General features: G+C 43.1%; 1 protein-coding gene across 1 annotated transcript in view; it reads left to right on the top strand.

Moving 5' to 3' along the window:
• Window positions 1-13806, top strand: part of LOC137668795 (protein FAM169B-like) — a 47758-nt gene that overhangs the window by 21154 nt on the left and 12798 nt on the right. Inside the window, 2 exon segments of the mRNA XM_068410588.1 lie at window positions 2383-2468; window positions 10926-11100. Coding sequence (XP_068266689.1) covers window positions 2383-2468; window positions 10926-11100 — 261 coding nt within the window.

The raw sequence follows: 13806 nt of genomic DNA, 5'->3' as shown, positions 1-13806 counted from the left end.
CCATTTCACCTTGCAATTGCAAGACCAAGCACATCAAGTCTTGCAGTTGCAACATTGTTGTAATCGTATACATTGTGATTCACAGGGTTCAGGCGATGTGTATAACTTACTGTTGGCAATAACCTGATCTCTTATGATCAGGGGAACATAACCAAATGCCTTGGAAAGAACAGCAAGACTGGGAAAGGAGAGTGAAGGGACTTGTGGTCTCACAAAACATGTTTGCATTTGAAATAGTTTCCTCCAAGTTGATTATAAAATGAAAATGAGAATATGGGGAAGCATGGATGGATTTAACTGCGGACCAGATGTTGACTTGAAAAATGATAACAAAAAGCAAAGTACATATGTTTGTGTGAAATCTGGAGAAATGTTTTTCCTTCAAGGAAGGCATCCATATAGATAAGGTTGCTCAAGTAATGTGATGTGACAGTTGCTATGTCAACTAGTGTTCCCTTCCACACATTTAAATTATTGAATAGCACAGTAAATGTTCTATAAAAGTAGCTCCTTACAACATGGTTACGCATCTTCCTATTTTCCTCAAAGCTTTTTAAAACTTTTCTGACCTTTACTATGTGTCCTGTATGTGTCTGAACTATGTGCCAAACCTCTGTGCAGCTCCCATTAAAGTCAGCATTTGGCCAGTTATGTCCCCTTTGTCTGACTCGGCTCCCTTTGTGGCTGCACATTTCACGGATGTGTAATGGAGCAGTGGCTGCTTGCATTTGAAAGCAGACTGAAGGGATTGAGGGAACAGATTGAATCCATCACAGAAGGAGTATGAAACTCCTGTGTAAGTAAGTGCGTAATATTTAATGAATTGAATCTGGTGCTATAAACAGGCATCTGCCCTTGCGTGCAATACTCTCTTCATTGTTAACCCAGTACACAAAGTGTAATGCTTTTTGGCACATGCTTTAATAATTTATTTGAAATATAAGTTAGCTAAGTGGAATCTCGAGCCTTAAAGCCAGCGGGAGCTGGTAGAGGCTGAAGCAAAGAGGGAAACTAACCTGTGCGCATCAGAGACATTTGTATAACCTGAGGCTAAAAGAGGTAAATGATGAATCCTGTTAAAGCCATTTCACTTCCTTGTGTGTGAATTTGTCTCTCACTCACAGATGGTTTTTCACTTTCTTGTGTTTGTCCCTAGTTGGGCAGCTTAGAAAACCAGTAGACAGCGTGCTCTCTTAGGACTCAAGGGGTGTGAACTCCATGCTGTTCTTTGCAACATACTTCCTATATTATATCTTTTTGTCTAAAAATGGGGATGCTAGCTGCCCTGTTTGAAGATAGTAAAGATACTGGTGATCTTAAGCACTCCTGAAATTGTGGCCATGTACTTTCTTTAGGTGGATGTCACCACTATATGGATAGTAAGTTCTTTTAGCTGAAATATTTGCTGCTTGATGTGTTGGTGGTCATAAATGATCAAATTTCTGTCTTTGTTCTAAAACTTCATCTAAACCCTTAAAATCTGTTCTATGTCATTTGAAATGACCCTGTGTTAAAACTTTTCTTTCTGAACAGGGCTGGGAAGCAATTTCAGCGTCACTGTTGCTGCTTCAGTGTTTCTCTTGTAAATCTAACTGCAGGCAATGAATTTTGTAGATGAAGATGTAGGAGTGGGGTTTAAATACTTGTTTCTGCATATGTGAAAAATTAAGGAGGGATGGGAAGGAGCGGGGTGCAAGTTCTGCATAGCACCTACACCTGACTTATGTGTAGGTTGGACATACACTTTTGCTTCAGGGCAAAGTGTATCTTACTTATGTGTGCGTATGTCTGTCCTTTGTTGATAGAAACCTCTCTGTATGCATTTGAACTTCTGTAAATATCTGTCCACGCAGAGATTTAGGAGTCTATACTCTAAAGGTACAGATATACAGAAATTCAATCACAGAGGCAGCTGAAAAGCTATTTGATAAAGTGGATATGAAAACTTTTGTGTTTGACTTGCATGGGTGCAAATATGGGCGTGTATGTGTGTGAACAGGGGAAAGTCTGAAAGAAACTTCAAAAATGTAACCTTTAGCTAGGTAGCGCTCTCTGTCCCAAATGCCACTCAAGCTTACTGCTACTGAAAAGATATTATGTAGGAAGTGCTTTATTCATACGGCACACAGGTTGTCACACCAAAGTCACATCAGTTGCTGAGAAAAATTACCTTCACTTGATGCCTTGTGCGGTACTGAAAATTGGGTATCAAGGGACATGGAGATGAAATTGAAATACAATTGTTGTTCTGCTGTCTTACAGCAGCTCAAACTGGAGTTAGCTGGAGGGAGAAGTAGATCTAAGGCTGCTTGTGGAAAGGTTCAGAACCAACTTGGTATTTATTTGCAGGTAATGTGTTCCCCTGTCTTTTTCTTTTTGTAGTTTTAGCAGTTTATTTGAACCAGTGTTGGTGGCCTGTTGAAGATGTAGTAAAGACGGCTGATCCTTCTAGAGATGGACTCATTTCGGTAAGGATGCTATCGTAAACAGCTGCCTTTACCCTGGAACTTCCCAGCTAGAACAATCATATGTAATTGTCTCTGGTCTCCTGTAGCTCATGCTTTATAACCTATGGGATCTGGGCTGTGCGGCTCACCAAGTACTTCACATGTCTCCCAGTGCACAGTGACATGCGCATTAACCCTCTCTAAGCAATTTTCTGCATGCAGTTTATGATTCATCTGTGGGATTTATTAGGTTTTGTTTTTAGTTTACCCTCACTGCCTACTAAAGGAATAATCAGATAAACCGAATTACTACATTACTAACTCTTCACATTAGTGTTGCTTGACTGACTGTCTGATGGGAGGTGTTACTACCCTTTGGAACAACGTCTTATCGAGCTAGTTATGATTTTTTTTGCCTCGGATAATGTTTATATTGTGTTCATTTTATGAAATCGTTGTTATTTAAGAGATTTTATATCTGTAATTCTTTTTCCAAATAAATCATCTTAGTAGGATACAACTACTTTTTCATAATTTGAGAGATTTGGGTAGCCTGTAGTCTCTTTTCAACTAGGAAGTTAGATGCCTACTGCATGTGATCTTTGTGTTGCCATGAGGCTGTTAAGTCAGTTCTGTTTCCTACCCAGCCCTCTGTGTCCAGCTTTGGTCCTTAATGATTCTGTTCCTTTATCATCTTTCTCTAATATCTGCCATACATAGAGTTTAATTATTTACTGAATTAAGCAGGCTTTTTGTGGGTAACTGAACTGAAGGGATTTGGAGATACAAATCCTTGCAAGATAGAACTTGGGGCAGAAACACAGGCTTCCAGGCTTTCAAGCACCTGCTGTATCAACAAAGAATGAAAAAATATCTGAAAATAGAAAACTTGCCCCTTCTAGCTCACTGAGAAGAGTTAAGTTGTCATTATTTGTGGAAACTCTCATTTTCTTTTTCAGCATTCATATAAAGCTTATTGGCACCAGTTTTTACCTTGATGACCAACATGGTTGTCACGGTTTAAAGCTGGGCCAGCTATTAACCAGGTGGCAGATGCTCTCTGTTAACCCTCTCCCCCCCCCCAAGGGAAAGGGAAAAGGGAGAGAGACTTATGGGTTGGAAAGTTAAAACAGTTTAATAAACTATAATAAATGAAAAAGAATATAATAACAATAATAACAGAAATAACCAAATATATACAAATATGTACAAAACCAAGATCAAGAGCTTGGAAATCCTCCTCAGGCAGAGTTGCTCCCCCCAGTACAGGCAGAGGGCAAAAGGCAGTACCTCCCCCCAGCACAGACAGAGAGCAAAATGCAAAAGCTCCACTGCCATCACACCTGCAGGCTTTTAACTGGAGATTTGGCAAAGCTGGTACCAATCAGTGGGAGACAGGAGGGCCCCTCCCTCCTGGGCCCCACCTCCAGGAGGCAGTGGGTTAGTGATAAACAGGAAAGTGAGAATGACATGTATGGGATGGAATACCTTGCTGGTCAATCCTGGGTCACCTGCCCCGTCCACTACTCCCTGCAGGTACAACCCCCTTCGGCTCTTTACTTGTAAGCAGTGACCTTGGGTTCTCTAAGACTATTTGGCCTGGTTTGAGCCAAACCAGGACATTCCACCCCTTATTCCATACCATTCATGTCATACTCAGATCACCACTACCTTTTCATTTTCAAATATATATATACATATCACTAGTCTATGATTCATCTTTATGCAAAAAGTCCATCAAGTTCATTTGGTTCAGGATTGTGGGTTTGCATCTGGTTAGCAGTCTCTCAGCAGTCTTTCTGGCTAGCAGTCTCTCTTTTGTCATGGTTCGTGCCCACGGGTTGCAGGTTAAAGATGTCAGACTCGAGGAGGTTACTGGACGCCACTTGATGAAGCTAGCTCCGGTCGCATCACCACTGTCTTAACCTAAAAGACACTTATGCAGCAACAACATACAGTTCAAAATTAAGTAGTCTCACCCAGAATCAGATCACCTTCAGGGACACATCGGACTTCACCATCTTGCAACATCACCCACCAAGTACATCCAGGTCCCTGAGCAAAAGCAATCCCACGAATGGGTTTACCTTTGCCCGTTACAGGAAGAATCCAGACAGTTTTTCCCAATAGATTCCTTTCATGCACCACCGGGACTTTATCTCCTTCTACTGTATGTAGAAGGTCTGACTGAGCAGGGCCAGCTCGATTGATAGATCCCCTGGTGTTAACTAACCAGGTAGCTTGTGCCAGATGTTTATCCCAGTTTTTAAAGGTTCCACCCCCCATTGCTTTCAGGGTAGTTTTTAACAGCCCATTATACCGTTCAATTTTCCCAGAGGCTGGTGCATGATAGGGGATGTGATATACCCATTCAATGCCATGCTCTTTGGCCCAGTTGTCTGTGAGACTGTTTTTGAAATGAGTCCCATTGTCCGACTCAATTCTCTCTGGCGTGCCATGTCGCCACAAGATTTGCTTTTCGAGGCCCAGAATAGTGTTCCGGGCAGTGGCATGGGGCACAGAGTATGTTTCCAACCATCCGGTGGTCGCCTCCACCATGGTAAGCACATAGCGTTTACCCTGGCGGGTTTGAGGGAGTGTGATATAGTCAATTTGCCAGGCCTCCCCATATTTATATTTCAACCACCGTCCCCCATACCACAAAGGTTTTAACCGTTTGGCTTGCTTAATTGCGGCGCATGTTTCACAATCATGGATAACCTGTGCAATAGAGTCCATGGTTAAGTCCACCCCTCGGTCACGAGCCCATCTGTATGTTGCATCTCTCCCTTGATGACCTGAAGTGTCATGAGCCCACCGAGCTAAAAATAGTTCACCTTTGTGTTCCCAGTCCAAATCTATTTGGAACACTTTAGCAGCTTGATCCGCTTGTTGGTTGTTTCGATGTTCCTCAGTTGCCCGACTTTTAGGTACGTGAGCATCTACATGACGTGCCTTCACGACTAGTTTCTCTAGCCGAGCAGCAATATCTTGCCACAATTTAGCAGCCCAAATAGGTTTCCCTTTGCGCTGCCAGTTGCTTTGCTTCCACTGCTTTAACCACCCCCACAAGGCATTTGCCACCATCCATGAGTCAGTATAAAGATACAGCCTTGGCCACTTTTCTCGTTTAGCAATGTCTAAAGCCAGCTGGATGGCTTTTACTTCTGCAAATTGACTTGATTCACCTTGTCCTTCTGTGGCTTCTGTGACTCGTCGTATAGGACTCCATACAGCAGCTTTCCACTTCCGATGCTTTCCTACAAGACGGCAGGATCCATCGGTGAACAGCGCATACTGCTTCTCATCCTCTGGTAGTTCATTATATGGTGGGGCTTCTTCAGCACGTGTCACCTCCTTTTCTGGTGGCATTCCGAAGTCTTTGCCTTCTGGCCAGTCCATGATTACTTCTAAGATTCCTGGGCGATTAGGGTTTCCTATTCGAGCCCTCTGCGTAATTAATGCAATCCATTTACTCCACGTCGCATCAGTTGCATGATGGGTAGTGGGAACCTTACCCTTGAACATCCAGCCTAGTACTGGTAGTCGAGGTGCTAGGAGAAGTTGTGCTTCAGTACCAATTACCTCTGAAGCAGCTCTAACTCCTTCATATGCTGCCAGTATCTCTTTTTCAGTTGGAGTGTAATTGGCCTCGGAGCCCTTGTATCCTCGACTCCAAAATCCTAGGGGTCGACCTCGAGTCTCCCCTGGCACTTTCTGCCAGAGGCTCCAGGTAGGACCATTGTCCCCAGCTGCGGTGTAGAGCACATTTTTAACATCTTGTCCCGTACGGACTGGTCCAAGGGCTACTGCATGCACAATCTCTTGTTTAATCTGTTCAAAAGCCTGTCGTTGTTCAGGGCCCCACTGAAAATCATTCTTCTTTCTGGTCACTTGATAAAGAGGGCGTACAATCTGGCTGTAATCTGGAATATGCATTCTCCAGAAACCCACAACACCTAAGAAGGCTTGTGTTTCCTTTTTGTTAGTTGGTGCGGACATTGCTGTTATTTTGTTGATCACCTCTATCGGGATCTGGCGACGCCCATCTTGCCATTTAATCCCTAAAAACTGGATCTCCCGGGCAGGTCCCTTGACCTTGCCCCTTTTTATGGCAAAACCAGCTTTCAGAAGAATTTGGATTATTTTCTCCCCTTTGTCAAAAACTTCTGCTGCTGTATCACCCCACACAATGATGTCATCAATGTATTGCAAATGTTCTGGAGCTCCACCCTTTTCTAGTGCAGTCTGGATCAGTCCATGGCAAATAGTAGGACTGTGTTTCCACCCCTGGGGCAGTCGATTCCAGGTGTACTGGATACCTCTCCAGGTAAAAGCAAACTGTGGCCTGCACTTTGGTGCCAAAGGAATAGAGAAAAAGGCATTAGCAATGTCTATGGTGGCGTACCACTTGGCTGCCTTTGACTCCAGTTCGTATTGAAGTTCTAGCATGTCTGGCACAGCAGCACTCAGCGGTGGCGTAACTTCATTTAGGCCACGATAGTCCACAGTTAATCTCCATTCTCCATCAGACTTTCGCACTGGCCATATAGGACTATTAAAGGGTGAGCGAGTCTTGGTAATCACTCCTTGATTTTCTAATTGTCTAATCAGTTTATGAATGGGGATCAGGGAGTCTCGATTGGTGCGATATTGTCGTCGGTGCACCGTGGTAGTAGCAATTGGCACCTGTTGTTCTTCAACCTTCAGCAACCCCACAACAGAAGGATCTTCTGAGAGGCCAGGCAAGGTAGACAGCTGTTTAATGTCCTCAGTCTCTACAGCTGCTATACCAAAGGCCCATCTATACCCTTTTGGGTCCTTGAAATACCCTCTCTTGAGGTAGTCTATGCCAAGGATGCACGGAGCATCTGGGCCAGTCACAATGGGGTGCTTTTTCCATTCATTTTTAGTTAGGCTCACTTCGGCCTCCAATACAGATAACACTTGAGATCCTCCTGTTACTCCTGAAATGCTGATAGATTCTGCCCCTTTATGATCCGATGGCATTAGGGTGCACTGTGCACCAGTGTCTACCAGGGCTCGATACCTTTGTGGTTTTAATGTGCCAGGCCATCGAATCCACACAGTCCAATAAATCCGGTTGTCCCTCTCCTCCACCTGGCTGGAGGCAGCGCCCCCCTAATTAAGAAATGGATTCATGCTGCTCACAGGGACTGGACCTTCATTTCTCCTATTCACACTTGGGAAAAAGTGATTTGAGGCCCATCTCCCCTGACTGGGGTCCTGCTCACTGGTAACTGGAGCAGCCATCCTCCTAGAAAAATTCTCTCTGGTATTTCTTTTAGCTTGCAACTCACGTACTCGTGCCTGTAGGGTACTGGTAGGTTGTCCATGCCATCTGCTCATGTCCTCCCCATAACCACGCAGGGCAAACCACAGGATACCTCGTGATGTGTTCCTTTTCCTTTGAGCTGGTCCTGTAGGAGAACGTTTTCTCTTAACAGCTGCAACGCGCGCCTGTGTAGGTAGAGAGTCAAGTTTATTCTCGATCATGGACAGTTTGTCTGACAGTTGTTTAAATGAGTCCTTGTTCTCCTTAGTCAGTTTTTCCACAGCCGAGATGCGTGCCTGCAGTGGGGAAGAAATACTATCTTCATACTGTCGCATACAGTTAGCCATTTCGCCCACACTAGATCGTGCCATAGCATCTTCTCCCCATACTAATATTGACAATGTATGGGTATATGTCGGTGGAGCATTCTTCACAACCTTCCGGAACATGGATCGGTTGCATTCCACTTCATCAGGATCTACAGGATCTACAATGTCCTGTGGGTGTCTATAAATGATCTCTTGCACAGCCAGTTCTCTAAGGTAGTTAATACCTTTTTCTATAGTGGTCCATTTGCTTAGGTGACTCATAACATCATCTTTATAGGGATACCTGCTCTTTACAGCTGACAAGAGTCGCCTCCAGAGACTGACAGTGTTTGACTTTCTTGCGAGCGCTTTATCAATACCACCATCTCTGGACAGGGATCCCAACTGTCTGGCTTCTCTGCCATCCAATTGCATGCTGTCTGCCCCATTATCCCAGCATCGGAGCAACCAGGTAATAATAGGTTCACTGTCATAACGGCTGAAGTCTTTCCTTATATTTCTCAGGTCCTTCAGGGATAAGGAGTGGTAGGTTATCTCTACGTCCGAGTCCTCTTGTGATAGTTCTGCTTTAGAAGGGCCTTTCTTCTGTGATGGGTCTGCTTTAAAAGGACAATCAAGGGAACCCCCATCTGTGTCGGGCCCTAACTCTGCCTGAGAAGGGCCCTCACCTGGGTCATATGATGGCTCTGTCTTAGAAGGCTCTGAGTCATCATCCTTCTCTTCACGAGCTGATTTCTTTTGGTATTTCTTCCTGGTTACAGGAGCAATTGGTACAGATTCGATAGATGCTGGGGTCTGAGTAGATGCAGTGGCTGTCGTGGGAGTGCTGAGAGTCTGAGTAGCTGCAGTGGCCATCTTGGGGGGTGTAGCAGCTGTGGTACAGGCTGCCAAGGTTTCAGTGGGTTGAGTGGCTGTAGCAGCCGTACACACTGTAGGATCTGAGGTGGCTGCATAACACCTACAACTGTCCCTGCACCGATATTTAATCTTATCCCACATCAGAAACACATTCAGGACAACCAAAAATAAAAACATGCCACCTAGACAGCACCATCCTAATTTCGCAAAATCTAGTGGAATCAGCTTGGCAGAAAAGGAGAAGGTACTATTTCCCAAAGTAAAACTGGAAGTGTAATCATTAACAGAATCAGCTAAAGGGCGCCTGGAGCGTGCAGATGAAGTTGCTGCTACTGATTCGCGATTAAAGCTGCCCATCATTGTGTCATAGAGATAAGAGATCGGAATATTAACTGCCCAGTTTATCACAGCATAAATCAGTATCAAACCCCATACCAAAACAATACATTTCGACCAGCGCCCACTGCTAAACTGCATGTAAACATTCATAAGAAGCAAGCAATAACACAGTGCCCACGGCAGGTAAGGCATCATTGCAATACTCAATTGTGAAAGAAACTCCATAAAAAGATGAGATAACACAGCATTCAAAAATGACATCACCATCTTCACTATCTGTTTTAACTTTCCAACCCCTCGTAAATCTCAAAGGAAGAAATCTGATATTCTCTCAGCTGAGCTCTCCGGGTCTCCTCCCACCAGAGCCAGGATTCAACTTATCACAGCAACCTGTTGGAGCTTCTTTCGAGCCCCACGTTGGGCACCAATAAATCTGTCACGGTTTAAAGCTGGGCCAGCTATTAACCAGGTGGCAGATGCTCTCTGTTAACCCTCTCCCCCCCCCCAAGGGAAAGGGAAAGGGAAAAGGGAGAGAGACTTATGGGTTGGAAAGTTAAAACAGTTTAATAAACTATAATAAATGAAAAAGAATATAATAACAATAATAACAGAAATAACCAAATATATACAAATATGTACAAAACCAAGATCAAGAGCTTGGAAATCCTCCTCAGGCAGAGTTGCTCCCCCCAGTACAGGCAGAGGGCAAAAGGCAGTACCTCCCCCCAGCACAGACAGAGAGCAAAATGCAAAAGCTCCACTGCCATCACACCTGCAGGCTTTTAACTGGAGATTTGGCAAAGCTGGTACCAATCAGTGGGAGACAGGAGGGCCCCTCCCTCCTGGGCCCCACCTCCAGGAGGCAGTGGGTTAGTGATAAACAGGAAAGTGAGAATGACATGTATGGGATGGAATACCTTGCTGGTCAATCCTGGGTCACCTGCCCCGTCCACTACTCCCTGCAGGTACAACCCCCTTCGGCTCTTTACTTGTAAGCAGTGACCTTGGGTTCTCTAAGACTATTTGGCCTGGTTTGAGCCAAACCAGGACAATGGTCTTGTTCCTTTATATTCCCCCATCTCCCTGTCCTGTTGGTTGTCTAGTAAGAAGCACGGCATAAAAACTAATTGTTCATCTAACACTTAGATTATAAGATGTTTGGGACAGACTGTTTATTCTCTGTTTTATGTAGTGTCTACCTCAGTAAGATCCTAGCCCACTAAAGTTCTTTGATGCTGTGGCAAGACAGGTAATAGGGGAGAAGTGACCAGGATAACACAGTGAATCCTGTCTTTCTTTCTCTTTTGGATAGAATTAGATTGATTTGATCCTGTTTCCAAATCTGTGACTAGTTTGCTGTGACTACAATCAAGATACTTCTTTTCCTGCTGCTTTAGAATTCCTCCCTGTGACAACAGGAGATATGTCAAGCTTTATAAACTGTTACTAAATTATTCTATGCCCTCTGGATAGAGGGTGGAACACTGGAAAAAACTGTTTTTGTTATTCTAGCTGAACCAATTCATGAGGTATTTTCCCCAAATTAAGTGTACATGTTCCCTTACCTCCTCCTTCCCGGCCCATTTTAATTTTGAAGCCTTTTATGAAATGCAAAATACTGTTCTCAGCTTGATCTGTTTTTGTTTGTTCTCTAAGGTCCAGACATTTGGAGAAAGGATTGTCCTCTTTGTTCTGAACTACATTATTTTTGGAATGCTGGAAGGGAGTTCAGCTAATGATGCATTCTTTCTAACTCACTCTGCCACCGAGTGTGCCAAGATACTCTGGAGGAATGGCGAGGCTGTTGCCTTTTACTCAGTCAAGATGAAAGGTAAGGTCATTTTAGAGACACATTTCCATTGGTTCCTAATAGCTAGAAATGTAATCCTTTTGTTTATCTTTCAGTATAAATAATCCTGACTCTCATTTACATTTTTATATCAAATCTCTCTCAGAATGAATCTGGGGAACAAACCTTCCCAGAATTTGGAAGCCATCCATACTACTTTGATTTGAACATGATGGCTCAAACTCTATTCTCAGTATCTGAAGTACTGGCTTATTCCAATAAAATATGCTTTAATGCAGCCAAGTAGAAGGTTGTACATCTAGGAACAAAGAATGCAGGGCCTACCCACAGAATGGAGGACTGTATCCTGGAAAGAATGATATCTGAAAAAAGGAGTCCAGTTCACAGTGGAAAACCAGTGTATCAGGAGTGGCTGGTGACGAGAAGTGGCAATATCCTTGGATGCCTAAGGAGCAGTGGCTGGGTTGTGTAGAGGAAAGTGTATGCGCTAGATCAGTCCTGGAATGCTTTGTCCAGTTGTGGTACTCCCAGTTTAAAGCATGATGATTAATTGATTTCATCATTAATTGATTAACTAGCATAGAAAGAAATAATGTATTTGATTCTTTAGGGATACTCGCACCAGTATAAGCTTTAGTCTTTTATTAGAGAGTTTGTATTAATGCAGGTACTATTAACCAGTGTAGAGTGGAAAAGGCGTCATTAAAATAACTCTGGGTATGCAGTTGAGTACGTATCCCCCATTTAGGAGCTGATTACCAGTCTGTGTTTAAGATCCACACGTGTCATCTTGATACCAGCAGCTTAAACATAGAGAAATTGGTATCTATGGAGGTAAATGTATTGTTCAAGCCGCAATCAGTAGCCATCTGTCAAAAAGGGGAGAGTAAGAAACAGCTTGAGAGTAGTACAGATATGGATTGCTTTGGATTCCAGAGGACAGACTGATGGTGCCTTCTCTGATAGAGTCCCAAAGGTCAGCAGCAGTAAGAGATGTTCTGCTCTTCTGCTGCTTTGGGATGTGCAAAATCCTTGTTCACACTGGTGTAGCTCGTACACCACTGTGCTGGTGCAATGCTACTGTACTATCAATGATGAATCATGTCTCAGCCTATGATAAAGGAATCTTGTATATATCTGTGAATATATTGATGAAGTGGTTTGTAATTGGCAAACACTTCAGATGTCATAGGACGTTTTCCTTTAAGTCCATAAATATTTCCGAGCAAAGCTTTTGGAAAGAAACACTCGTATGGGCTGTAATGATTCATGCTTCAGTAAAACAAATTTGCACAGTAGTCTGTTATGGGTGGAGTATTAGCCAAGCTGAAACTGTTTCTGAGTAAGTTGAGAGTCACAGTTTGGTTTTAAACCAGGTCCACATAAAATACAGATTCTTCAAGTCCAGCTTTGTCAGCATCTGTCTTTTGTTGCCAGTGTTTTTTTTCTCTGGGCAGCTATATTTGTTAGTTTTTGGCCTGTGTCACAAATTACTGCAGTCTTTTGCCAAAGCCTTTTCGGGAAGCTTGGAAGTGATTGGTTTTGCCCCTTTTTGCTATTTGCTGTGTGCATTTAGAAAATAGTAACTCTTTCTGAACTTCTGTGATTTCAGTTTCATACCAGCCATGCTCTGGCTGATCCTATTCTCTCTACTTTCTAGAAGAGCCATGAATTTATTAGGCCCAAACCAAGCTAAGATAAATATCTTCTCTTAGAAGTTGTATTTCACATAGTTGCTTTAGATATTTTTAAAAAACTTTTATTTTTTTTTTATAATCATAATGTAAGTTTTTTTTTTTCCTTTTACTGTCCTGGTCAGAACATTTAGTAGGAGCAGCTTTAAGTACAGGACTTTATATTGTGCTGGACCTCTGTTACAGCTTCTGGTCCTAGGAAGAAATTATTTTCTTCTGTACCCACTGTGTGATTCTGATTCCTTTTATTTCCTTGCTGTGCAATTACCTGGCCATTCTTTATAGTTTTGTTTTCTTCACTAGGTAATTGAGACTCTCATGCTGGTGATGTATTCAACTGTATTTCTCATCTGTGAGTTTTCCATTATCTATAGTATGATAAAAAACATACTTCAGTGGAGCCAAATAAGGCAGAACAGATCTGTGGAGCATGGCTATTTCAAACATAAGTCATCTGGTTGAATCAGAGAAATGGTGACCAAGGAGGAGAGAGTCTGTTTTATCTTTGCTACAGATTTAGTGTGCTGTTATGCAAGCTAAATTTTCAATGGACTTCAGTGATTCCAATTAACTGCCTTGGCAATATTGTAAAGGCATTTCCATTTGCCAGTTCCTAGGTGGCCTGTACAAAGTGAACTTGGTAATTTTGGTCCAGTTCCACACATCCATCCATCTTATGAACATCCTTAACTGGATCTCTTTCGATAGCCTAGCTAAAGAGGGACAGATGGTCCTGAGCACCTGCCTTGCTCAGAGACGCAGTAACTGCAAGTCAAGGTTTTGAGACAATTTGGCAACTACTGACTCTGACCATCCTGCACCTGTTGTGTAGATAAACAGAAGACTCATTCTTCAAGGCTATCACTTTTCGTGAGCATTAGACACCTTTATTAAAACAAAATTTATTCATGACTACACAGATCATCACCCTAGCTTCTCTGGTATGTGCCTATTCCTGTCCAATGACAGGCATGCAGCATTTACCACTGGGTATACTAAAGATTGATGAGACGTACTAAGCCACTAATGAGGC

This window comes from Nyctibius grandis, chromosome 11, assembly GCF_013368605.1.
Source record: "Nyctibius grandis isolate bNycGra1 chromosome 11, bNycGra1.pri, whole genome shotgun sequence".
In the NCBI taxonomy this organism is placed as follows: domain Eukaryota; kingdom Metazoa; phylum Chordata; class Aves; order Nyctibiiformes; family Nyctibiidae; genus Nyctibius; species Nyctibius grandis.
This window is presented reverse-complemented; position numbering and strand designations above follow the sequence as displayed.